The sequence below is a fragment of the Accipiter gentilis genome, chromosome 29 (genome assembly GCF_929443795.1).
Source record: "Accipiter gentilis chromosome 29, bAccGen1.1, whole genome shotgun sequence".
Lineage (NCBI taxonomy): Eukaryota > Metazoa > Chordata > Aves > Accipitriformes > Accipitridae > Astur > Astur gentilis.
The window spans coordinates 3,590,326-3,614,709 of record NC_064908.1 but is presented as its reverse complement, the minus strand read 5'-3'; the positions used below and the strand labels follow the sequence as shown (position 1 = coordinate 3,614,709).

At 61.1% G+C, this 24,384-nt stretch overlaps 2 protein-coding genes across 8 annotated transcripts in view; one reads left to right on the top strand and one right to left on the bottom strand.

The window, feature by feature from the left end:
* The window catches only part of SOX13 (SRY-box transcription factor 13), a 40,686-nt gene extending 28,893 nt beyond the window's left edge, over nucleotides 1–11,793 (top strand). For 3 of the 5 annotated variants that reach the window (XM_049831865.1, XM_049831868.1, XM_049831867.1), the window contains exons 2-14: nucleotides 5,690–5,891; nucleotides 6,505–6,610; nucleotides 6,788–6,874; nucleotides 7,236–7,408; nucleotides 8,035–8,103; nucleotides 8,276–8,390; nucleotides 8,470–8,552; nucleotides 8,636–8,795; nucleotides 9,039–9,148; nucleotides 9,278–9,374; nucleotides 9,462–9,605; nucleotides 11,173–11,389; nucleotides 11,520–11,793. In XM_049831865.1, coding sequence (XP_049687822.1) covers nucleotides 5,691–5,891; nucleotides 6,505–6,610; nucleotides 6,788–6,874; nucleotides 7,236–7,408; nucleotides 8,035–8,103; nucleotides 8,276–8,390; nucleotides 8,470–8,552; nucleotides 8,636–8,795; nucleotides 9,039–9,148; nucleotides 9,278–9,374; nucleotides 9,462–9,605; nucleotides 11,173–11,389; nucleotides 11,520–11,793 — 1,836 coding nt within the window. In that variant the 5' untranslated portion in view covers nucleotide 5,690. Of the gene's footprint in view, nucleotides 1–619; nucleotides 698–5,689; nucleotides 5,892–6,504; nucleotides 6,611–6,787; nucleotides 6,875–7,235; nucleotides 7,409–8,034; nucleotides 8,104–8,275; nucleotides 8,391–8,469; nucleotides 8,553–8,635; nucleotides 8,796–9,038; nucleotides 9,149–9,277; nucleotides 9,375–9,461; nucleotides 9,606–11,172; nucleotides 11,390–11,519 lie in introns of all 5 variants that reach the window. The other 2 variants (XM_049831864.1, XM_049831863.1) reach the window with 1 other exon arrangement.
* A 3,687-nt stretch (nucleotides 11,794–15,480) lies between these two features.
* Nucleotides 15,481–23,644, bottom strand: ETNK2 (ethanolamine kinase 2). 3 transcript variants are annotated; one of them, XM_049831869.1, is made up of 8 exons: nucleotides 23,396–23,644; nucleotides 19,355–19,614; nucleotides 18,714–18,851; nucleotides 17,359–17,501; nucleotides 17,160–17,243; nucleotides 16,518–16,693; nucleotides 15,750–15,823; nucleotides 15,481–15,577 (listed from the first exon to the last, which is right to left on the bottom strand). In XM_049831869.1, the coding sequence occupies exons 1-8, from the start codon at nucleotides 23,642–23,644 to the stop codon at nucleotides 15,505–15,507; spliced, it is 1,197 nt and encodes a 398-aa protein (XP_049687826.1). In that variant the 3' UTR covers nucleotides 15,481–15,504. The 3 variants fall into 3 exon arrangements, with proteins under 3 accessions (XP_049687826.1, XP_049687828.1, XP_049687827.1); XM_049831871.1 differs by lacking the exon at nucleotides 23,396–23,644 and adding an exon at nucleotides 21,743–22,157; XM_049831870.1 differs by lacking the exon at nucleotides 23,396–23,644 and adding an exon at nucleotides 19,890–20,238.
* Nucleotides 23,645–24,384: the final 740 nt, after the last annotated feature.

Genomic DNA, 24,384 nt, shown 5'->3' with positions numbered 1-24,384 from the left:
GGGGGTCCTACGCCTGGTTGAGGAGGGGACAGAGGGGACCTGGGTGGAAGATGGGGTGCTCAGGGCGGCACATGCAGAGGGGTGACCCCCTGCTCCTTCCTGCGCCGGCCATTCCCGGGAGTTTCCGTGATGCTGTTGCTCTCACCATAGTGTCACCGCTTTGCTCTGACCCCGTAGCGATGTTTCCGGAGGCCATTATCCTTCGAGGGGAGAAAAATTGCCGTCAGCAAACTGCTGGTGAATGGAGGTTGGACAAAGACCGGTCTGTTTTGTGTGGACAGTGGGAAATCCCAGCTCCTGCCGATGCCAGAGCTTTTCCCATGGGACCCCCAAGTCTTGCCAGGATGGAGAGGGGCAGTTGGGGTCTGGAGGTCTCTCTGGGATGGTGAAGTAGCCGTCAGCTACTGCTGGGCAGGACATGCCTGGCCAGCTCATGTGGGCATCATCCTGCCCGTGGCAGGTCTTAGCACGCAGGTGCCAGCCTGCTGCCCAGTTCTGCGCTTGCTGGGTGTTTACTGCTGCCCCTCTACCCCCTGGGGCATTACCCTCCCAAAATTCCACACCCCCCACCCCACCCCCCACCTGCCAAAGATCTCCCTTCTTGGCGTTGATTTTGCAGCTTTTCCGGCAGCCTGAGCTCTCGACAGCCTTCTGGGCAGATGGAGGTTGTGGCTTTCCGTGGGAGCGCCGCTGACAGGTAAGATGTTGAAAACGCGGCATTTGAGGATGCGTAAAGCGTCGGCTCGTGCTCCCCTAAATGCAGCGTGTTTCCGTTGCTGCAGCACCCTGGTTTGTGGGGTAGCACAGGTGGGTGCGCGCCTGTGACGCAGCCTCGTGGGGGAACAAGTGTCCCGTAAGCACCGCTGCTCCGAGCGGCTGCTGTCCGTCAGGGACACGTGGAGCCGTGGCTCTCACGTGGTGGCAGCATTTCTGGGACTGAATACATTCAGCATCCGGATGCCTTCTGGGTTTAAAAACCTGCTTTTTCAGAAGCAGTAAACCCTGAGGTCTTAGAATTTCTGCCCCGTTTCACCTACAGCTTGTAGCCAATGTGCTGGCAGTCCCCCTCCATCCGTGGCTGGGGGTGGCAGAGCCCCGTGGCCACCTGCTTTGGCCTTCCCAGGGAATAACCCACCATCACGGGATGCTCTGCATCCCTGGGGAGGGATAGCAGCCCAGTGAACTTCCCCCAGCCGAGGCCATTTGCCTCGGCCATCCCTGACCATCCTTGCCCGGGCACGGCAGAGGAAGCCATCCATTCTTTTATGTGCAAAGGCACGCCGGGCGGAAACGCTTGGAAACGGCCCCAAAAGGACATTCCAAGTCTGGCAGGAAAGCGGCCCGCTTGTCTGGCAGGAGATGGGCTATTGTCTGTCCCGGTGGCCGGCCGGGATTCCTCAGGCCCTTCTTGGAAGAAGAAAACGTCCGTGTGTGTCTTATTTTTTCCTCTGCCCTCTCTCTGGAGGGGATGCCGGGAGCTGTGAGTGCTGCACGTGGCTGGTGTGTGCGCGGCAGTGGTGTCGTGCTGCCTTGGCTCTCGTTGGCGTTGCTGTGTTTGCTCGTAAGGTGTTTTCTCCCCTGTTTTTGCCCCGTGTGTCTCTCCCTTGGTTGAGTTGGTTACCTGGGCCGTGGCGGCAGGATGTGGCCCCAGGGCGAGTGGCTGCGTGCTGCTTGGGATGGGTGGGTTTGTTTTGGGATCACTGGGTACCACGCTGGGCTCCTGAAGGGAAAAGTCTGCCGTAATCCGTGAACTGATAGCTTTCTGCTGTAACTGGGGAGAGAGAGGAAAACAAAAACCCCCAAGACCTTCTCCTGCTGCCTCAGTCAACCTGATGGGCAGATGGGGGCAATGTCAGCCCAAAAATCTGGGCAGCCCAGCTCCTCCAGCCAACTGCTCTCCCCGAGTCCCCTTCTGCGAAAGCCCTTTGCTGTCCCCTGGGGTGGGATCAGCCCCGAGTTGAGGGGCAGGATTAGCCCCGAGGCAGGCATGCTGTGGCGCTGGGTAGGCGTGTGGGACGATTGCCACATTCGCATCCTCTCCCGGGACCGGCGAAGGTGGCTGTGCCACAGGCGCCGCTGCCCTGAGCCGAGCAGCGCTGCGGCTGTTCCTCGCACCCTGGCAGCGCAGGAGACTTTGCGTGTTTGTGGCTTTCTGGCCTCCTGCACCCTCTGGTATTTTTGCAAAGAGCTTGAGTTTGACGTAAGCTCAGTGCCTGCTTCATCCCTGCCTGAGCCACGGGCAGACACCCCACCACCACCACCACCTTGGGGCAGTCTTGCCTGCCAGCCTCCCCCTCCAGCCCCCCCAGAACCCTTTTCTTAGGACTGCGGGCAGGATCTGCTGCAGGGAAAAAGCCTGGTCCAGCTGGCACCACACCTTTGCCGGGCAGCTTTTTGGCTTTTCTTCCCCTTGCTGCTTTGCGCAGGTGGAGAGGTGCCAGCAGCCCCCTCCTCTGGAAAGCCAGAGCCTGCAGAAGTGACCAAGAAGGGGTTCTGGGTGCCGGGGTGGGGGGGTCCGGGCATCTCGCCGGTGCTCCCCGAGCTGCTGCAGTGCCGGGCAGGGTGGGGGCTTGCTGGCGCCTTGGCCCCCCCGGCTTTTCGAGCTGTTCTGCTGCAACACAAACGGGGCAGATAGGATCGGCTGGCAGGCAGGAAGGGTGGCACGGCCACGGGGAGAATTGCAGGACGTGCCGTTCAGGGGTAGGAATGGAGAAAAGAAAAGCTGTCGCCATCCCGAAAACCTCAGTCCCTGGACTGGCTGGGCTGGAGTTTGGAGGCAAGGTGAGCACATTGATGCCGGCACAGTATGGGCATTTTAGGGCTTCGGTGCTTGTGAGATGAGCCCCCCTCATGCTCCCCAAAATGCTGTGCTGGGGGGAAGCAGCCCCATGGATGTCTGGTCCCTCACCGACGACTTGTGGCTCCTCGATGGGTCTGGTTTGGTCCTCCAGGCTGGCGCTTCACATCCCAACGCCATTCCCTCCCTTCCCCTCCGCAATGCATTAAATGGGAAACATTAAAGGCGAAGATCTGTTACACTCCCCGTGCCAAGGCAATTGTTCCCATCCCTATTGTCTGCCACAGGCAGCCCCGGAGCCCAGCACCTGAGCCCTCAGCACAGGGCTGCCGCGGGAACCAGCCCTGTAACAAGATAACAGCGCCGTTTTGTCCTTTTTCTTCTCTCTTTTTTTTTTTTTTTTTGTTCGGCAAACCGTATAATAAATCCACAATGAGGCCCCTTTCAAACAGACCCCTATTAAAGTACCGGCCCCATTTTAAGAGTAAACTTCCAGTGGCACCGGGAGGTTATGTACAATGGAAATGTGACCTGCAGGAGGAGCGGGACGTTGCTTTTGTACGTGTCTCAAACCGAAGGCATCGCTCTGTGCTGCGCTATTGCTGCTGCTGCCCCATTGCCTGGGCACCTGGGCAGCCCAGGGCTGGGCAGCATCTCGGCCGCAGGGAGGGAGGGCAGATCTGTGGCAGGGATGCACTGACCGGGGCGGGGGGGGGGTGTTTGCCTTTAAAAATCCAAAAAGGCTGGAAGGAGGGAGCGGCTCTGCACCCACACCTGCAGGTCCAGACTTAGGAAAGCACGCAGGGCAAGGTGCTGCAGCCGCCGTGCATTCGTGCCTCAGTTTCCCCACCTGTAGCACATCGAAAGCACGGGCTCTGCGGCAGCCTCGCAGGGCAAATCCTCCGCAGGTCGTTGGAGCCAGCCGAGCCGTGGGCACGGCTTCCCGCTGGCTGCCCGCCACTGCCACGCTGCTGCCAAGCGTGTCCGGTTCCTCCCCGGCCGAGGCGTGTCGAAGGCAGGCGATGGATTTTTCGGGCAGGCGCTGGCCGTACCCGGGTCGCCCTCCTTGCCACCGGGCTGGCCAAGGTGAGCCGAGGGCAGGAAGGGGCGACACGGGCGGTACCGCAGGATGCGGCACATACCGGGTGATGCCGACGCCAGGAGGAAACCCGCCGGCCCAGCGAGCGCGATGGTTTGTTCAGCGGAGGGCAAGGGAACTGAGATTAAAAAAAGCCCCGCTAAGATCAGAAAGGCTGGCGCGCACAGTGCCCTATTGTGGAGCTGTCACACTTCCCTTTACTTTATTGCTTTTGTCCAACACCCTATTGTTCCACTTCCTTTTGTCCCCTATTCACAGCCCTGGCTTTTCATTACCCAGCCGGCCTTGTTGTTTTCGTTTCTTTTGTTTGAAGTTCCTGAGAGGAAGGTTTTATTTTCAGCGGTTTGATTAATTCGCAGCTTGAGCTGGGCTTTGTTTGTTATGTAATTGCTGCCCCGAGTTGGGCAGCCCGGCTCGGCTCCCACCTCCACCAGCTCGCACCCCCAGCCCTGATTTAGGGGGGTCCTGATGAGCCATCGAGGTGTGGGGAGGCGAGAGGGAGATGATCCGGGGGGTCCCGGTTGTGGGGTGCCAGAGCCCAGGCAGGATGCTCTCCCCATCCCGCCACAGCCCCTTCCCACCTTGGCAGCCCCTGTGATCATGGAACCTGGAGCTTGGCTCCTGGCAGCGGCCGGTGTAAATCCCTTCCTTAACAGCCTCCTTTTCCAATTATTGCTTCTTGAAAGGTGAGATTTGGGAGGGTAATATTTGTTGCCATTCTTGCTGTGCAGCGTGAGGGTTGGTGGCCCCGAGAAGGCAAATCCCTACGAGCACGGCAGCAGGCGGGCACTGCCCCTTACACATGGCTGATCCCTTTGCAGCAAAGGCACGGTGAGCTCCCGGTGAGCTCCCGGTGAGGTCCCGGCGTGCCCGACACTCGCTTGGGGATACGGCCCCTGCAGCCCTGGTACGGCTGGAGGCTGCGGCAGAGCTGGGGCTTTGCAGGGGACGTGGCTGTGACACGTTGTTTAGGGCAGATCCCATTAAAAATACCAGTTCTGGCTGTGCTTGGGGTCCCCTGGAGTTATACAGCTCATCCCCCATAACAGCTCACGGTCGCTTCTGCAGTGCCCGGCCGAGCGGCTGGCAGCACCAGAAGTTGGACCGGCAACCACAGCCATACTGGTGAAGCTGGGGAGAGCCATTCCCCGGGGTCAGCCCCTCGCCCTGGCTGGGGCTTGGCCGGTCCCAGCTCCAAGCTGTGCCGGGGACTCCCGGAGGAGCGATTCTGGTGGCTGTCCCAGCCATTGTTCGGCAGGGCCAGGATTTCCATTTCCCGTCGGAGCGGGAAACCTGCCTGCTGCCCTGCCGGCTTTCTAGGCACGGCTCCTGGGATGGTGCAGGGGGGGGCAGTTTGTGAGCCAAGAGCTGGGGACCCCTGGGGTGCTGGCTCGGGTCCGGCATGGGTCTCTGTTGCGGTGAGCCTGGGGTTGCTCTCTGCCAGGCTGCTGGATGAAGCACGAAGGCACGTGCTCGTATTGGCCCTAAATCTCATGCCTCTAGGTCGCTTTCTTTAGGGTTTTGCTTTGTTGCTCCATTCCCTTCACAGCCCAAAGCGTGAAGGGCTCGTTTCCCTGGGGGCTTCTGGCTGTTGAGCCCCAAGTCTGCAAAAACCTGAGGTCAGGAAGCCGGGAGCAAGAGCTCAGCTTCTCCAAGCCATGGCAAAAAGCAAGACCATTACCCCTGAAAACCCAGCAGCACAGGGCACCCCAGTATAGGGCCAGGCTGGGAAATGGGATGCCCATGGCAGGGGGGTGCCCCCTGGCTCTGCTGACAGCCCTGCCACCCCGTAGGATGTCCATGAGGAGCCCCGTTTCTCCCCACCTGGAGCTCGATGGAGCGGGCAGCATGGTGAACTGCACCATCAAGACGGAGGAGAAGAAGGAAGGCAGCTATGAGTCCCCACCGGGGGCTGCCCCCAGCACCGAACCCCGTCCCAACGACCCGCCGGGACCACCGCCGAGGGAAGGCACCGACCCCCAGGCCCTGCCGCAGGTGGGTCCCATGGCTGTGACAAACACGGGTCCTGCCAGGCTGGCGGAGCGTTGTGGCCAGCCCAGCTCCGGACCTGGGCTCCATCCCCTGGCAAAGGAGCGGTGGTTGTTTGCCCGGCTGGTTATTCCTCATCCCAAGGAAATTAAGCCGAAACCTGAAGCTCCCCATAGGTTTTCTGGCCGGTTTTGATGCTCTCAGGTCAGCCCTGGGATTTGGGGGCTTCGCTTTTGGCGTTGGAGCCCCCTACGGCCACCTCCAGACATGCTCCGTCCCTTCAGCCTCCCCTTTTAATTGCTCTTGGGTTTTCTCTCCCCCTGACCAGCAGCCTCAGCCTTCCCACTCCCTGCACTGCTGCCCCATAGGGACGGGGCTCAGAGGAGCTGGGCAGTCTAAATAAATAATAGAAACCTCCAGCAAACAAATCTTTGTGGCAAGAAGAGCAGAGATGCTCTCAAGCTGGGCTGGGGGGAATGTGCCTGGCAGAGTGTGGTCCAGCAGTCGGCTGGGCAGGGCCGGCTCCAAACATCCCACCGACCCAGCATCTCCTGCCCAGAGACCTGGGGACATCTCCGTCTGTGGGAGTCGGTGCCGAGTAACGTTGTGTGTGTCTCAGGAGTCCCACTCGCCTGCGGGTGACGCACTGGAGCCCAGGCGCTCTGCCTTTGAGCCGGCTGTCAGCGGCCAGGAGAAGCTGGACTTCAACAGGAATTTGAAGGAAGGTAAGAAAGTCTCTTGGGACCCCCCTCCTGCTGCCTTCAGGCCCCTCGGTATTTTTCCAAAGCTGTGGGATGGGATGAGCCATCCCCTGCCACGATGCAGAGCCTCAGGCTGTGCTCACCCGTCTGTCCTCTCCCTCTCCTTGCTCTGCCGACCCCGGTCCCTGACGGCGTGGACAGTGATGCCAACCATCGAGAAGTTACTGTCCAGTGACTGGAAGGAGCGGCTGCTGGGCCGAACAACTGCTGAGTCCAAGGAAGTGAAAGGTGAGGTCTCTCCCTGACAGCCACCCACCTCCACCGTCCTCTATCCCACACCCTGTGCCTGGGCAGCCTGGGCTGGAAACACGGCGTTTCCCACCTTAGCAGGAGGGGAGATGTGCCTGCAAGCGTGTGTATTTGGTAGGGATTTGTACTTTTTTTATCCCAAACATTAATTTGACTTTTTGGGGGGTGAGCAACCCTGATGAAAGCTTGCCTCTGGCTGCAGACGGGATGGTTCAGCACATGGGGACCTTTATGCTCCCCGCGCATTAGCCATTCCCTGGCCATGCATCACCCACCAGCACCCAATGGTGCTGTTCATCCTCCCCAAGCCCCTGACCCGCAGCCGCTTGCTTTCTTCCAGGAACCCAGGAGAGCCTGGCAGAGAAGGAGCTCCAGTTACTTGTCATGATCAACCAGCTGTCCACGCTGCGGGACCAGCTCCTGACAGCCCACTCGGAGCAGAAGAACATGGCCGCGATGCTCTTTGAGAAGCAGCAGCAGCAGATGGAGCTGGCGCGGCAGCAGCAAGAGCAGGTGGGCTCGGGTCCCCGGGGGCAGCCTGCTCTGGGGGAAGTGTTTGCCAGGGACCATCCATCCCTTCGGGGATCCCTTTGGGATCTGCTGGCCACTGGTGCAGGACCAGGACAGGGTCCCCCTGGGAGTGCTGGGGAGGTGGCTTTGGCGTCGGGGGCAGCGGGACTTCTCTGTCTGACCAGACACCATCCCATTTTCTGTGCCCATCCCAAAGACTCCCTGTCTCGCTCCCGGGTGCTGGGAGGACGAGAGTCAAAGAAGATGGGAATCGCACTCCTTAAAATAATTAAACCACACTGGGTCCTTCCTGACTGTGCTCTCTTTGCTCTTTGAACACCTATTTTTTCCTCTCCGGTGGCCCATACGGTGCTAAGGGCAGGGGTGACACCCCCTGGCATGGGGGTGACGCCGTCCCTCCCAGCCTGTTTCTCCCTGTGCCCCTTGAGGAGGCTCAGGAACAGCTCAGCCACCCCCTGCCCACCCTCCCCACGGCCCTTGGGACCCTCCGCAGCCCCCTTGTCTCCATTTTGCCGGTGTTGGGCAGTTCATGCCGGGCCACAGCCCTGCCGGGGCCAGCTCGGCGCTGCCATTGCTGCCGCTGAGCCCCGCTGTCTCCCTCCTGCCAGATCGCCAAGCAGCAGCAGCAGCTCATCCAGCAGCAGCACAAAATCAACCTGCTGCAGCAACAGATCCAGGTAAAGGCGGGGGACATCTCCCCGTGTCCCCCTTCCCGTGCTGGGTGATTGCAGCCCCCTCGTGTGCCGGACTTGTGTCCCCTCCCGGGACCAGGCAAGGGGATGGCACCTGCCTGCAGTGTCCCGCAGTGGTTATCTCGTCTCTCTGCTTCTCTCCCCATCTTCCCTCCAGCAGGTGAACATGCCCTACGTCATGATTCCCGCCTTCACCCCCAGCCACCAGCCTCTTCCCGTCACTCCCGACTCCCAGTTAGCGCTGCCCATCCAGCCCATCCCCTGCAAACCAGGTGAGCGGGGTGCCCCGGGACTGCCCCAGCCCTGCGGGGTGGCCTTGTCCCCCAACCCCTCTCCCTCTGCTCCCCGCAGTGGATTACCCGGTGCAGCTGCTGCACAGCCCCCCTCCTCCTACGCTGAAGAGACCCGCCGGCTCGGGCCACCTCCAGATGCAGGTACAGCCCCAAAGCATCTCCATCCCCCGGGCTGGGGTGCTGCAGGGGCTTGTGCTTCACCCCCCACCTCCCCTCCGCCACAGGAGACCTCGCAGCCGCTGAACCTGACAGCCAAACCCAAAGGTTCCGACCTCCCCAGTGCCTCCAGCTCACCCAGTTTGAAGATGAGCAGCTGCCAGTCCCTCACGCCGAGTCACGGGGCCACCAGGGACCTGCAGACCAGCCCATCCAACCTGCCTCTGGGTGGGTTCCCAAGTGCCTTCACCGATGGATGGTCCCATGCCCTTCACCGGCCACCTCGAGAGACAGGGGACATCTCTGCTCCCTGGGGTCCCTCCTCCCTGGGGTGGCCTGGGTGGGCACCTACTGCTCTGTGCCACCCCCTTGGGGCACACAGTTGTGATTGCTGGGGTGGGATGGGGTGCTGCAGGGTGTCGGGGGAGTGGGCGCTGGTGCTGATGGGTGTCTGTGCCGGTGTCCTGCCAGGGTTCCTGGGCGAAGGCGATGCCATCACCAAAGCCATCCAAGATGCGCGGCAGCTGCTGCATGGCCACAGCGGAGCCATGGAGGGATCGCTGAGCAACCCCTACCGCAAGGTGAGGGATGCCTGCCGGGTGGTCACTGTCCCCCTCTCCGACCGCACTGTCAGCGGCCAGAGTCAATTCTCCATCTGTGGGTGGGCTCGCTGGCTTGGAACTGGTTCCTGACTCTCCCCTCTCCTGCAGGACCACGTTGGGATTGATTCTTCCCCGGTGAAGGAGCGGATGGAGGAGACCCCTGCCCACCGGCTGGACGAGGCTCTGTTGACCTGTGAGATGGATGGTAAGGACGGCTGAGAGCACTGTGGTGTAACCCCCCCCGGCTTGCTCCTTCCTCTGGCTCCTGACCTCGGCCGGGTTTCCCTCGCAGGCTCACGGCACTTCCCCGAGTCCAGGAACAACAACCACATCAAGCGGCCCATGAACGCCTTCATGGTGTGGGCGAAGGACGAGAGGAGGAAGATTTTGCAGGCCTTCCCGGACATGCACAACTCCAGCATCAGCAAGATCCTGGGTGAGTGCCGGGGATGGCGGTGGGGGGCTGGGGCAGGACCCCTACTCAGCATCCCCATGGGGCGACACAAGCTCCATCCAGCTCCTCGCTCTGCTCGTCCTCAGCCATCCGTGTACGGGTGATGCCCACCGGGATGATGCTACCCCTGTTGTAGCATCACTCGTGGGTCTCATCCGGCCAACGTCTTATACCCCCCTGACAGCAGCGTCCTGCTGCGCCTCTCGATCACACCAGCCCTTCCCCGTGTCCGTGTCACTATTAAAAGCGAGCGGTGTGGTCACCAGTGAGCCCATCCGAAGGGCCAGGAGCGAGTGTGCGCTGGTGCAATGCAGCCGCACCACGGGTTACCTCTGACACCCGCACCTCGCTCTGCCACAGACTCATTTTAGCAGCTCTGCTTGTTAAAGAAAAAAAACGAGACAACATCAAGTTTTTCCCTTTGAAGAAGCACACGGGCAGGATCTGCTCTGCTTAAGTCTCATGACCATGGGGGGGCCGGGAGTGGCTGCTCTGTGGTGAGTCGCTTGCTGTCATGGTAGATGTCCATGGCTTTAAATAGCTGGTATGGTTCTGCCCAGGGAGTCGGAGCTGCTCACGGCTTGAGGGGTGCAAATTTAGCAGATGGATGAGTGATCCAGAGCCAGTACGCACCCAGACCGGGGTTTGGTTCCTGCGTGCTCTCCTGCTCCTGGAAATGTGGGTCTGAGCCAGTGCGAGGGGCTGAGCACATGGGGAAGGAGCTGGTGGAGAACACCATGGGCAAGGGGCTTGCATGCCTCCGTGCCTCAGTTTACCTGGGCCACCTGGCTTGTGGTGCAGGTGTGGGAGGTGGATCTCCCTGGGGGAGCTGGGCCATGCTAGCAGGTGAAGGACACCCAGGAAAGGGGCATGTGGGGACTTACAGGAGGATTTAGGTGATGGGGGGGGTGTCTCTGGAGGTCCCCAGCCCAAAGCCCAGCTAACTCCATAGTGCCATAAGGGCTGTGTCCTTTTGACTCTGAGCACCTCCAAGGATGTTGAGGATCTCCAAGCATCTCCAGCTTGTCCTTCTGTCTCCCAAACTGGACGCTGGTCCAGCTGCACCCTCCCAGGTGCTGAGCCGAGGGGATTAATCCCTTCTCTCTGCCAGCCTGGCCCCGAGCCCCTCTCCCAGCCCAGCAGCCTTTGTGCTGAGCCCTGCTTTGCCCTCCTGCCTGGGGTGCTGGCAATGATGACAATAAAGGTCAGCCAGCGGGGGGACGTGAGTCACACGCCGGCACAGCCTATTTTAGCTGCAGCACCTGCTCGCCATACCTTGGAGAGGATCAAAAGCTGTGGCCCAAGGGGTGCCCGGGGAAGGTCAGGGCTGGGAACCTGTTCCCGGTGTGCCAGGAGGGCTGGCTGCGCTCTGCGGCACGGGGCTCCCACCGGTGCAGCCGCCCTCACCGACTGTGTGCAAATTCAGGTGCTGTTTGTTTGGTATGAGTATTAATTAACTCTTGCGACGGTTATCCCAGCCGGGAGCCGGCATGGGTTTTGTCACAGCAGGCGGGGTGTTAAGTATGCCCTGCGGCTCCTCTTTGCACAGGCTCCCGGTGGAAGTCCATGACGAACCAGGAGAAGCAGCCCTACTACGAGGAGCAAGCCCGGCTGAGCCGGCAGCACCTGGAGAAATACCCCGACTATAAGTACAAGCCCCGACCCAAACGCACCTGCATCGTGGAGGGAAAGCGGCTGCGCGTGGGCGAGTACAAGGCGCTGATGAGGAACCGGCGGCAGGACGCCAGGCAGGGCTACTTGATAGGGTAACGGGCCCCTTCGTCCATCCGAGGGGGCTTGCTGCGGTGCCTGTAGGGTGGGTGCCCCAGGAGGCAGGGGGAGGCAAGGGGACCACCTCGACGCCCCGGCCGGTGATTGCATTCCCCTGTCCCGCAGGCCCCAGGGCAGCCAGATGCCTCCTGCATCCTCGGATGTGTTGTACCAGCGGCCGGTGGGCATGCAGCTGACGTCCCCCCTGATGGAGCACTACCTGCCCCGCAGCATGGACCCCAGCATGCCCGTCATCATCAACACGCGTAGCCTCAAGGAGGGCGACGGCGGGGATGACGGGCACTCGGTGGCCGACGGTGAGATGTACCGCTACAGCGAGGAGGAGGACTCGGAGGGCGAGGACAAGAGCGATGGCGAGCTGGTGGTGCTGACGGACTGAGGGGGGGCCGGCGTGGGGGGCGGGGGGGGCGGGGGGGGCGGCAGGGCTGGCTGCCACCAAAAAGGAGGTCACAGCATCCCCTGATGGGATGGGACTCGGCTGAAGGGCTGTGCTGGGAGCAGAGGAGAGCTGCTACCCCGGCACGGAGGAGTCGCTGCTGCCTGCCTGCAAATGGGTCCCAGGAAGGTGGGCATCCCAGCATTTTGGGTGGGGGGGCTTCCCGGGGGGGGTGATGAGCAGTGATGTGCACTGCACGGGGCCATGGCAGGGATGTACTGACCCCTCTGGGCAAGCTGGTGAGGGCTGGTTCAGCCTTGTTCTAGTGGCAGGGGCATGGGGAGCTGAGGCCACCTGGCCCGGGGATATGGGTGCCACGGCTGCTGAGCTGTCACCCACCTGCAGCCCCCCCCCCAGGAGGTACCTGGGGGTATCAGGATGCCGGAAAACCTCCAGAGCATCTCCCAGCCCTCCAGCACCCATGGGTCCTTTGCAGAGAGCATCACCTGCAGCCGCCAGCCACTGCTGCTGGGGTCACGGGATGGGGACACGCTTGTCCCTCGCTCAGCCCCGTCTGACCTCCCCGCTGCATTTCCCACTCGGTCTTTAAAGCCTGCCAGCAAATTCCCATGGAGCCATTTTTAGCTCTCGCCTGCCCCAAGTACCAGCCAAGGGCTCCGAGAAGCCCTTTATGATCCTGACAGCTCTGGCCCACTTTGTAAATAAAGCGGGTGCCTGTTCTCTGGCTGTGCAGTCACCCCGGCCCTCCGCCAGCCCCTGCCCCGGGCACTGTCGGGCACAAGCCCTGGCTGTGGTGGGTACGTGCCCCATCCGTCCCCAGGGACCTCTCCCTCCTGCACCCCAGCTCTGCAAGCTGTAAGCTCCACCTGCGATCTGCATTGTGAAAACCAGAAAGGGAGAGAAAAATAACAGCAATTAAAAAAAAAAAAAAAAATTTGAAAAAAAAAACCCAACAACCTTGCTTTGGTCAGAGCCTGGCCCAGGGGGTATTTGGGATGCAGCATGGCTGTGTGTCCGGCTGTGCGTGCACAGTGTCCGGCTGTGCACAGAGTCCGTGCACCGCCCTGTGGCTACAGCCAGAAACAGGCACCGCTGCTCCGGCCGCAGCCGCAGCCTGGCCTCCAGCCTGGCACGGTGGGGACCTTTGCTGGGGGTGCAGAAGGAGCTGTGGCTGCCCGGGCTCCAGATTGCAGCAGCGGGGATGAGCCCTGCAATGGGGGATTTGCAGCGGACCCAAGTCTTCGGTCCCAGGGTGGGGGGTCCAGAGCAGCAGCTCTGCAGCATCGGGGCCCCAGTGCTGCTCCCCCGCACCCCACGGGGCTGCCATCGGGATTCTTTATCCAAGGGAGCATCTTGCCTCCTCACCCACCCAGCAAACGCCTCTCTCCTCTCTTGCCCTTCATCAGTGCATTATTTATTCCCGTCCCCTGTGCTGCTCTGGCTGGGGCTGGGGTCCCTGGGGAAGGGGTGCCGGCTCCCAGGGTGGGATGGGCTGTGCTGCAGAGGGGGCTGGAAGCAGATGTGCCCGACAAAGATGCAGCTCTTCCTCTCTCTTTTTTTTTTTTTTTTTTTTAAAAGACTGTAAATATAGATAGAGCTTTATTTTGTTAATAAGACAATGAGTAACTTAACCTGTATATTTCACATACTTGTTTACAATTGTCCCCCCCACCCCTTGGCACAATAAAAATGACTTTTTGGAGCAGAGATCTGGGTCTGGACTTTACCAGCTTGGGGCTGGGGGAGAGCCGAGGGTTGGAGGGGGAGCTCTCGCCCCAGGCAGTCAGAGCATGGATGGGGAGTGCTTGTTTCCCCCCCCCTTCTTCCAGCACAGCCCCCTCCTAAGGCTTTTGCTCCCTGCCATGTTTTCATGTGTGCTGTTTCTCAGCTTTTTCTCCTGCCCTGTCCATCCGTGGTGGGTCCCGAGCTGCTCCCCTCTCCTTCCCACCTCTCACCTGTGTTTTCTCAAGGTCTCGCCCCACGTGGCAGCAGGTTTGGGGTTCAGCCTCCTCTGCCCAGTGCCTGCTGCAGCCAAGTAGTCCAGCCTGCCCTTGCCAGAGCCCAGCAGGGCCTCAGGGTGCTGCTGGGGCACCCGCGATGAAGATGGGGGATCAACTCGACAGAAGGCTCTTTTAAACCACAGGGCATCGCTCTGGGACAAGGACAAGCCCTGGCAGTTGTTGCTGCCAACGGGGAAGAAGCAGCGAGCAGTGCATGCAAACACCCTCCCGTGCTGCACAGCTGCTGCTCCCCTGCAGCACCCAAAGCGAGGTTGGGGACATGGAGGGACATCGTCAACCCACCCTGCGAGGGGACACCTCCAGCTGCAGGAGAAGGGCTGGATGCACCCCCAGGCTCCAGGGATGCCAGCCCTGCTCCGGCACAAGTCCTGCACCAGTCCCCACAGATCCGTCATCCCCTATTTTCCAGCTACCAGCAGCTTTTATTTTGCACCAAAACAAACACCAGACGCAACAACAGTCCCACTTCTTGCTGGGGCAGGTTCCTGTGCCCTTGTGGAGGGGGACAGCCACCTTGTCCCCATACCACTTTGCTGAGCAGCCAAGGTAGGAGCAGAGGGGTCTGATTCCACCTCCCAGCTGATGCACAACCACTGTCACGAGCTGGACAGTGCTCAGCAGGCCAGGATCACCCTCGCAGAGCCTGTGGTGGGGGAGCAGCTGAGTGGTGACGGGATGAAGCTGTGTGCAGCTCATGGAGCAGGTCGGCTCCGTTCAACCTCCTGCCAGGGAGTGCCAGGTAAGGACAGAGCCAAGAGAAGAGCACAGGGATGGTGCCCACATAAGGGGCATGACCAACCTCCCTGGCCCTGGGACTGATGGGGAAGGCAGAGCTGGAAGCTCCTTGCTCTGGCAGCACAGGATGCTACGAGGGAAGCCACGATGGGAGCAGGGAGCACATGGGAATCTGGGAGACCATGGCCATGGGGAAAAGCAGAGCCAGCTGCGGGCTGAGCCCAGCCCATGGGTTGCAGGCACCCAGCGCCTGCCAGCAAAAGCCTCCTGGTCCCAAGCCCATGTGGCTCCTGGCTGTTCCTGCCCCTTGCTACTTTGCACTATCCGAGCCGGAGCGCAGCAGCACCCACCACACGTGGAAAAAAGGTCCCGTGCTCAGAGACAGCCCCAAGCCCAGGATCAATATGGACCCAAAGAAGGTGCTGGTTTGGGGGTGAGAGCCCAAGTGGCACCAAACAGGCAGGGCAAGACAGAAGGAGCAGTGAAGGCAATGGTCACAGCGTGTGCGTTGGGCAGCTAAAGCAACTGGGCAGCTCTGGGGGCTCCTGAGCAGGTGGGGGGGAACCTGTTTCCCCCCTCAGGGACAGCACAGAGGGAGCAAACCGGGTGCCAGGTCAAGCAGCACTAGCGCCAGCAAAGCACGGACCTGCCGGGCACGGGGTCCGAGCCGGGGCTCAGCGTTAAGGCGATGGTAAGGCTTCCTTGGGTAGGCAGGGGCCTCTCCGAGGCCCTGGTCCTCTCTAGCATCTCACGGTCCAGTCTCAGGTATGTCCAGGGTCTCCTTTAATCGGTGGCTGGGTCAGAGCTCCTCTCCTCCCCCTTCCCACCATCAGGACCTGCCCTCGCCCCCAGCTGGGGTGGGGAAGGGGCGAGGGGGATGCGAGGGCTGTGGACGCAGCAAGGACAAAATAGCTCGGAGTCTCACAGGCTGGAGATGCTATTTAGAGATCTGCAGGGCTGTGACCACTGGCTTCATCTTGAAGTACTGTTTAAACCTTAGCTTTGCATATCTGCCGAGGAAGGAGAGAGGGACAGACGTAAGATACTCGTCGCCCCAGCCCTGTGTCCCCTGGCCACAGAGGATCCCTCTGGCACAGAGGGACCATTGGGATCCTCTTGCTCCAGTCATTTAACACTGAACTGAGCTGGGAGCAAATGCCCCCCAAGTCCCGGCGGACTCACCTTAAGAAGTTAAAGTCTATGGTAGAGTATTTATCCTGGATTAGGCCCCAGCACGCCCAGAGGAAATGGGATGCCTGCAACAGAAAAAAACAAGGATCAGAAACCGGCACGGAGCATCCCTGCCTGCGGGATGAGTCGCTCGTGCCTCTCCTGGCCGGGTCCCAGAAGTCCCGCGGCTGTGACGACAGGATGCGGGGTGACAGCCAGCTGGGGCTGGCCCACACATGTATTTTTATACGCTCCGGAGGCTGGTCCCAGCCTGGGCGAGGGATGCCAGCAGCAAGGATGCTGAACAGCCGCACAGCGTGCCTAGGGTACCAGTCTCTGCGTTTGCAGCTGGGATGTCCCTCCTGGCAGCTCCAGCCAGGAAACCAGCCGAAATTTTGCCCTAAGTTTCCAGAAAATGGGCTCTGCCTGCCCATGGCATTTACCAAAGAGGATTTCCTTGTGCTTGGCTGTGCCTGGCCTCTCTGAAGGGACGTCCAAGGCCACAGCTATCACAGACACGCTGCCCCTTGACACGTGTCGGTGGGCTGGCGCATGGCCAGCCCTAGCTTTTGACTTTGCCCAGGGGCTCAGTGTCTCTGAGGTGCAGCCGGGCTCTTTGGGGCAGCCTCCTGCCCCAGGTGCCCCCAAGCTGGTACCTGCACCCCCATCCTCGCCAGCCGAGCTGCAGCACGAAGCCCCGGCTCACTTGAGAGCAGAGGAAAACCCATCCCACAGGCAGCCCTCGAGAGAGGCTGGCTCCTTCCCATCTCCACCGCTTACCAAAGAAAATTTGTTCACTTGCACGTAGAGAGCCTCCAGCTCCTCCTCGGACACGGCCACTCCCATGCCTCCTTCGCTCCCCTGGGTGAGCTGCTTGTACGCCTGCAGGTAGGAGCGCAGCCACTGCAGCTGGGTCTCCTTGCTGGGATAGAGGCGGTAATCCACCTCCTTCACGCCTGTGAGGGGAACCGGAGTCAGCGATGCCCGAGGGGCGGAAGGGTGAAAGGAAGGGTTTCTCCAGGGCAAAGTGACATGACCACGGCGCTCTCCCCATGCACGACCGGGTGAGCGAAACCCCTGCAGCTCCAGGTGTGCACAAGCTGGGGATCAACCTGCTGATTCAAGGCACCCACCCAGCCCTTGCGTGGTTAAGAGCCGGGCTTGTGCAGGCATTGCATCCCAGCAGGAGCAGCAGCCAGGCTGCTCACCGCCGGCAGCATGCTGCCCAACGCCAGCAGACACCCTCCCTCACACATCCCTCTAACCCTGGACAGCCCAAGGAGGAGCTAACCCATCTCCCACCACAGGACTGGGGATGCAACTGCCCCTTCCATCCCCAGGGATGGGGAGACCCTGAGGCAGCCGCTGGAACTGGGTGGGGGGTGGACGACCTTCAGTGCCACAGAGAGGAGCCCGACTCACCCGCAAACTCATTAAAGTGGTTTCCAATGTCGAAAGCCTGGTAGTTGTAGCCGGTGTACTCGTAGTCTATGAAGCGAACGTGCTCTGCGGAGGCAAAGGCAGGGGCTGTAAGAGGGGCTGGAGATGGAGCTGCTGGCCCCTGGGGAGGTGGGCGAGGGACAGACCCCTCTGTCGGGCACGCGAAGCTGCTGCCACGAACCTTGTGTCCCGTCGTAGATGATGTTCTTGCAGAGCAGGTCGTTGTGGCAAAGCACGACGGGGGACCCCAGCTGGGAAAGCGTTTCCTTCATCCAGGCCAGCTCGTGTTCAAGCATCTCCAGGCTGGGCACATCCTGCTGGAGGCTGGGGAAGGGGACGGGGTGGAATCACTTCTGCTCACGGGGAACCTCCCTCAGGGGCAGAGGGGCAGCATTGCCCCCCACTTCCCTCCATGCATTTTATAAAGGAACTCATCAGTGACACAAAGCGGGGCTAACGAGGCTAGTTTCGGTGGGGAGGCCAGGTTTGGCTTGGACATCCTCCGGTGTGCTGCGTGGTACCCAGGGAGCCCAGCAGAGGCCACGGTGCAGCCTCAGCCCTTCCCTTCTCCCCCCTAACACCCGCATCCATCCCCCAAATTCACCCAACCAGCCACCAAGCCCCACAACGCTCGCTCCCCCAAAGCACCTGACAAACCCCCAGGCAACGGGAATTTTTTTTCACTCTGCCAGAGCATGTACCCTCTCAGTAACCTCAGAAGTTTCAAGTCCAAGAAGAAAGCCAGTTAATGATTACCTAATTGGCTGCACTGAAGGTGCAGGCTTGGGTAAAGTCTACCTGCAGCAGGGGGAGTGCTGAGAAAAGCCCTGTGTCTTGCCACTGCTGCTCAGGGAACAGGTTAATTATTCGCTTGCGTTTGGGTTCATTCACCTCTACCACCTCTTGGGGCTGCCCGCATCCTTCCCAGACACCCCAGCACTCACCTGGCATGAACCCAGGCTCCCAAAAATGGGATGAACTGGTTTGAAGTGGGAACGGGCTGCTTTAGTCTATACTGGGTTTCTAGCATCCCCTCCAACATCAGCTCAACCTTGCTGCTCAGATCCCCACCGTAAGAAGGGCTTGAGCTTCAGCTTATTCTAGGGAGGGCTTAAAATGCAGGCTAGATTTGCAAGGATGAGGTGGCGGATTATTACAGCAGGTGGGAGTCTCTGGCTCAGGCCAGATCCTGCCTGGGTGCTGTACAGACACAACCCAGAGCTGTCTCTGCTCTAACACTGCACCCAGACTGGCGGAAAGAAGGTGATGGGTGCAGGGAGATGCCTCCATCCCACCTGCTCTTGGGTGCTTGGCCAGGAGTTTGGTCACGGAGGGATTGTGATCCAGAAGTGGCCACGTGGCCGGATCCAGCCCCGACACCATTCCCAGCTCTGCTCAGCAACCCCAGACACCCAAGGAGGCTTTACCTGGGAACTGGGGCTCTTCCCCCCGGTCCCGTACGGGGAAGACTTAGAGATGGGTGGGCAGCGGATGCCCAAGCCAGAGCCTGGCTCTTTGGGATCCCTCTGCCTTTACCTGGGGTTGGATACCTTTGGGCTGAGTTCCGTCTTCACGAGGGTGAGGTATTTGTGCAGCTTCTGCCAGAGGATGGGCTTGGGGAGGCTCCCGTTGGCGTGGATGGCGTGTACCCGGGCCATCTCCTGGGCCACCAGCCTGGAAGGAAAGGCAGATGGGTGGGTGAGAGGTGGCTGTGCAGCAGCATCCCCAAGAGGAGCGCTCCTCAAAACCAGCCTTGAGACGTCTTTGAGGGACGTTTCCTGAAAGCTATGTTTAAAACCGTGAGGTCAGCACAGCTGAAACTCCCCTCCACTTCAGCTACAAACCTCTGAAGTATTTCAAGACCTTGTCTGGGTCAAAAGCAGCATTCACCTTTTCAGGGCAAGTTCAGATAAAAGCCGTGGTTCTCGCAAAATCTCTATTCACCAAAAGCTGATGCTTTAAAAACGTGGTGATAAAGCCGGCTGCAGTTCGGCTCATTTATCACCCAGCACCACCCAGGTCTGTGCACATCAGTGAGCACCAGTCTGGATCGAAGGGAGTGAGCGGGAGCGCTGGAAATGCGGAGCAAACCCCTCTAGCCCAGAGAAGCACTGGTTCCCCTGTCCCATGGCTCCTCTCCAGACCCACACATCCAAGGACACGGGGGTCCTGCACACCTGAAGATGTGGGGGTCCCGCACGTGGTCGGGCCCCAGCGCGATGCCCGGCAGGAACTGGTAGCAGAGCCCGTTCTGGAAGGCGCAGTAGAGGTCAGGGGCACAGCCGTGGGCACGCAGCACCTGAAAGTTCCTCAGCTCCGTCTCCCGGTCCACGAAGAGCTCCGTCTTCCTGCCGTAGACACGGACCAGCACCGCGTCCGCCATGCCCTCGTCCGTGTAGCAGGCCACCAGCTTGTTGGTGATGCCATCGGTGAAGAGCTGGAGGGGGAGAAGGGTGGTAGAGCCGATGCCTGTATATCCCTGCCGTGCCAGCTGGGGATAGGGGAAACCCCCTTCCCACCAGCATACTCCAGGGAGAAAGCAACGTGGCAAAGGCAATAACGGGCAAAAGAAAGCACAAAGCAGCAGTGCCCACGGCAGCCAGGAAAGCTCCCGCAGCAGATGGCATGAGTTTGCAAGGCCTCGAGGCTCGCACTCGTACTGGGGCTCTGCACAAAGCTGGCGGTTTGGGTGGAAATCCTGCCATTTTTCACCTGGAAGCTCAGGAATAGCTCAGGCCAGATGTGCCGCCAGCACGCTTGGCATCCGAGCGGCCCCGGGAATCGCTCCCAAACAATCAGCATAAATCTTTTGGCACAAAATGAAAAAAAAAAATAAAACAACCCACAAACACCCGGCAAACAACACGGAGCAAACACCGCCACCCCGTCTCCTCCTCCCGACCCTCCCCACGGGGCCGGGTCGCTGATAGGCAGGGACGTCTCTGCTGGGGACGTCTCGTGTCATTGCTCTGATGGCTTCTCACAGATGGAAAGAGAGTTTTGTTCTCCCGTCGCCCCGGCTTGGCCGCCTGCCCGTGCACATGCAGGGGCTGCCGCTGCCGCCCGCGCCGGGCTCCTCTCCCGATCCCGCAGCGATTTCAGTCGCCTCCGGTGCACCGAGGGGTTCGGGTCTCCATCGCTCCTCGGGAAACTCCTACCCCATTATCCCCCACGCAGGCAGGATGCTCAGCCCCACGCGGCTCCTGCTCGGCACCGAGGCCGAGCGTGCCGGGGTCCCGCTGTTCCCCACGAGAGCGATTTCCTTATCCCCTTTGGGTTTGGGGAGCCGGAGCAGATGTGATGCTGACGGAGCGGGAGGGGGGGGCGAGGGCACGTGCTACGGCAGCAGCGGTGCTTGGGGGTGGGACAGCTAATTTTAGACATCCCACTCAGCAACTCACGCTCCTGTATAGGGTGCCTATATATAGGGCTCCCCATGCAGCCTCCCAAGGGAAACTCAAAGCACTAAAATGAGACACCCAAAGTTAGACAGCGCTAACACCCCTCGTTACACAGCTGGCTGGTGTTGGATTTGGGGTGAGCACAGCAAGCAGCGAGCTGGCCACCATGTCCCTGGTGGGCTGCTGCCCCCTCGGCTGCAGCTGGGCAGGGCTGAACCTTCTCAAGCAAGCGAGCTGCTTTTCCCAGGGCAGATAATCTGCGTTTCCACCACGGTGCCACCCTCGTCTCTCTCCTTTCCTTGTCTTGCCAGGCCCCAGAGGCCAGAAATTCAGCAAGCAAAAAGCGTCACGGCCCACCCCTGCAGAAGACAGTGCACCCTGGGGCCAGTGCCCTCCATCAGCCACACGCACATCGGCCGCGCGTCAAGATGCTCAGCGCTGCCTCGCCTGCGAAGTCCTCGCGCTGCTTTGTTTTGCTGCTCGACAGCCTGATCAGCCCTTTCCAGCAGGTTTAAAGGGATTACTGAGCCTTATCCCCCCTGAATTCCAGGCCACTAACTTTGGAGACTCACACGTGGTTCATCAGCAACCTGCACACACGCACTCAGGGGCTTGCCTGCTTTGGAGGCGGCAGCTCCTCCAGCTCCTGAGGAACAAGCACGGTTGCTTGGCAGATGCCCAGTGCTATTCCTTGTAGATCCAAAGTGCAGTCAGCTATCAGCAGGGCCACAGCACTGCTACCAGCCCAAATCCTTCCCTGCTGCGGTTGTGTGACAGCAGGGAGGCGGGGGGAAAGCGAGTGTGACTCCACACCAGGAGCCTTGCAGCAATTAAATACAAAGCAAGACCCAAGCCCTGTGCAAAGGTGCTGAAGCGAAGCAGCTCCATCCGACATGCCGGTGCTGTTCCTGCCGTGAGAACCCTCGGCATCCCCAAAGCAGCGCCGTGTCGGCTGCCTCCTCGTGCAGGCACCCCCCCAGCACCCCTCCCCAGCCCGACAGGCAGCCGGCAGCCCAGGGCAGGACTGCAATAGGGCAACTTGTTGCCAAAGTTGGGCTAAAAAAGTCCAGCCATGCCAAAGTCCTCGCAGGGGCTGCTCTTCTAATCGCCGGATGAGGGATGGAGGAGTGCGTGCTTCCCTGACAGCGTGGCTGGCTGACTCACCGATACCGCCTGTGCCTTCTTGGTATGGAGATGCTTCTGCCCAGGGATAGAGCTTAAAGGATGAGGAGCAGGAGTCCTGGAAAGCAGGCATGACCTGGAGCACAGGGGGCTGAAGACCCCAGCAAGAAGAGGGCATGTGGAGGAGGCCAAGCACCCAGACTCTTCCTTCCCGTCTTCCACACCCTGCCCCAAGCACCGGGAGATTTTTCCGCGTCACCGGCACAGCCTGGTACGGCCCCTGCAAGCAGCTGAGCACTGACACCGTGCAACGAGGTGGTGTGAACCGGGCACCGCTCCAGTGCACGGAGGAAAGCGAACAGGAACGCTAATAGGAACCAGCTGAGGACCAGTGCACTGCTCCAATCCCCTCCCGAACAGCTCTTGCAATAGCAGCTAAGAGAAATGCAACTGGAGGTTTCCCCCCCACAACTCCCAAGGGTGGTTTTTTTCTGCCCTTTTTTTTTTTTTTTTTTTAATTAAAACCACACGCACGCACACACAAGCTGCTGTTCAACACTGACCCCCTCTGATGCCTGAAGAGAGCCTGGATACCAGAGACCCGGGGTCCTTCTCAAACAACCATTGCCACCGAGGTCTGTGCTCGGTGCTGCACAGAGCCCGAGACATTTCCTGCCCCTACAACTACGTGCTCTGAGGAACTCAAACTCCCAGCTTCCTGCCTATTGCCATCTGCCCTTTCATATGTATGTTCCTGCAGCTTCTTGTATTTAATTACACTTGGCTATTAATACATTTTTAATGACACTCCAGGCACACGGGAAGTGTGTGCCTTCAGAGGACATGCATACACACTTGTATACATTTAAAGTGCACCCAGCTCTGCCACCTCCACACTCCCGTGCCCATCGCCAGGAGCCCACTGAGGGCACAGACATCACCGGAGACCTGGCACCCTCGCTCTCCCACCCGCTGCAGCAAAGCTCTGCCAGCTCCGGACAGCCAAGCCCCGTCCCGTGCAAAAGGAATCCAGCGCCGAGTCCCAGCTCCCATCCGAACCTGCGCTCAAGCCCATGCAACTCGGCAAAGGTGCAAGCCAACAAGTAACCCAAGCGAGACTTGTTCCTGGGAGCAGCTACTCCTGCGGGCAGGGGTCTGGCAGGACTGGGTGCAGGCAGGGGTCTGGCAGCACTGGGTGCAGGCAGGGATGCAGGACCTGCAGGACAGGCTCCACGGGGAACCAGCAGTGCAAGGTGCCACCCCCGGCATCCCCCTCAGTCTTCACCCACCTTGGTGGCCTCGAGGGACCCTGGGGACACACCTGCCTTCACAGTCACCGCTCGGGTGACTGCCCGAGGGGTCCCCAAAGTGTCACACCTTTGCGCATCCGACGGGCCCCGGTTACGTTCCGAGAGCGGAGAACCGGGGATGGGGGGACGGGACGTCGTACCCTCCTTGGCAGGTCCTATAGCCCCCCAGAGCGGGTCCTACAGTCACCCTCACGTGGACCTTAGAGCCCCCCAAGAGCGAGCTCGATACAACCCCAGGGCAGGCCCTATAGCACCCCGGGACCAGCCCCCAGCCCCCCTCTCGGGAGGACCCTATAGCCCCCCAAGCTGGGCTCCGCACCCCCTTCGGAAGATCCCCGCGGGGGGTCCACGCAGGCTCCCCCCGCCCCCCCCCGGTGGGTCGTACCTTGGTTTTCACCCTCGCCGGCTCCCAACCGGGTCTCAGCTCCCGCATGAGCCGCAGCGCTCCGGGCAGCACGTCCCCCTCATCCACCGCAATACCGAGATGGGGCACGGCGGGGGTCCCGCTCCCGCTCCCGGTCCCACCACCACCACCACCACCACCACCGCCGCCCCGTTCCGGTCCCGGACAGTCGGGACAGCGGCCGGGAGGTACGGCCATAACCAATTCCCCGCTCCCGGAGCCTCGGCCCATGTGCCGGGGGCTGCGGCGGGGCCGGCGGCCGCGGGGAGGAGCCGCCCGCCGTTGGGAAGCCATGAGTCACCGGCCCGCCTCCCGCCGCCCGCCTCAGCGCCCGCCCGCATTGTGAGGTCAGCGGGACCCGCACCCGAACCCCCCCCCCCCCCCCGGCACCCCCACACACAGGCACCCACACCTGAATACCGACCGGCACCCACCCCCGGCACCCCCCCCCCCCCCCTCCCCGGCACCCACCCCCGGTACCCACCCCCGGCACCCCCCCACACCTGCACCCAGGCACCCACGCACCCACACCTGAACCCCCCCCCGGCACCCCCCCACACAGGCACCCACACCTGAATACCGACCGGCACCCACCTCCGGCACCCCCCCCCCCCCCTCCCCGGCACCCACCCCCGGTACCCACCCCCGGCACCCCCCCACACCGGCACCCCCCACTGGCACCCACACCTGCACCCAGGCACCCACACCTGAACCCCCCCCCGGCACCCCCACACACAGGCACCCACACCTGAATACCGACCGGCACCCACCCCCGGCACCCCCCCCCCCCCCCCACCGGCACCCACACCTGCACCCAGGCACCCACGCACCCACACATGAACCCTCCCCAGCACCCACACCGGCACCCACACCTGCAACCCCCCCCGGCACCCACCCCCGGTACCCATCCTGGCACCCACCCCCAGCACCCCTCCACACCGGCACCCCGCACTGGCACCCACACCTGCACC

Bases quoted from the DNA above. Each gene is read 5' to 3' on its own strand.
- ETNK2 (XM_049831869.1), bottom strand. From the start codon at position 23,644: ATGGGCCGAGGCTCCGGGAGCGGGGAATTGGTTATGGCCGTACCTCCC. The intron at 17,244-17,358 runs GTTCGTGGCAGC...TTGCCTCCGCAG, and splicing joins CATCTACGACGGGACACAAG to AGCACGTTCGCTTCATAGAC. The intron at 16,694-17,159 runs GTGAGTCGGGCT...TTCCCCTCACAG, and splicing joins CCACTTTAATGAGTTTGCGG to GCGTGAAGGAGGTGGATTAC.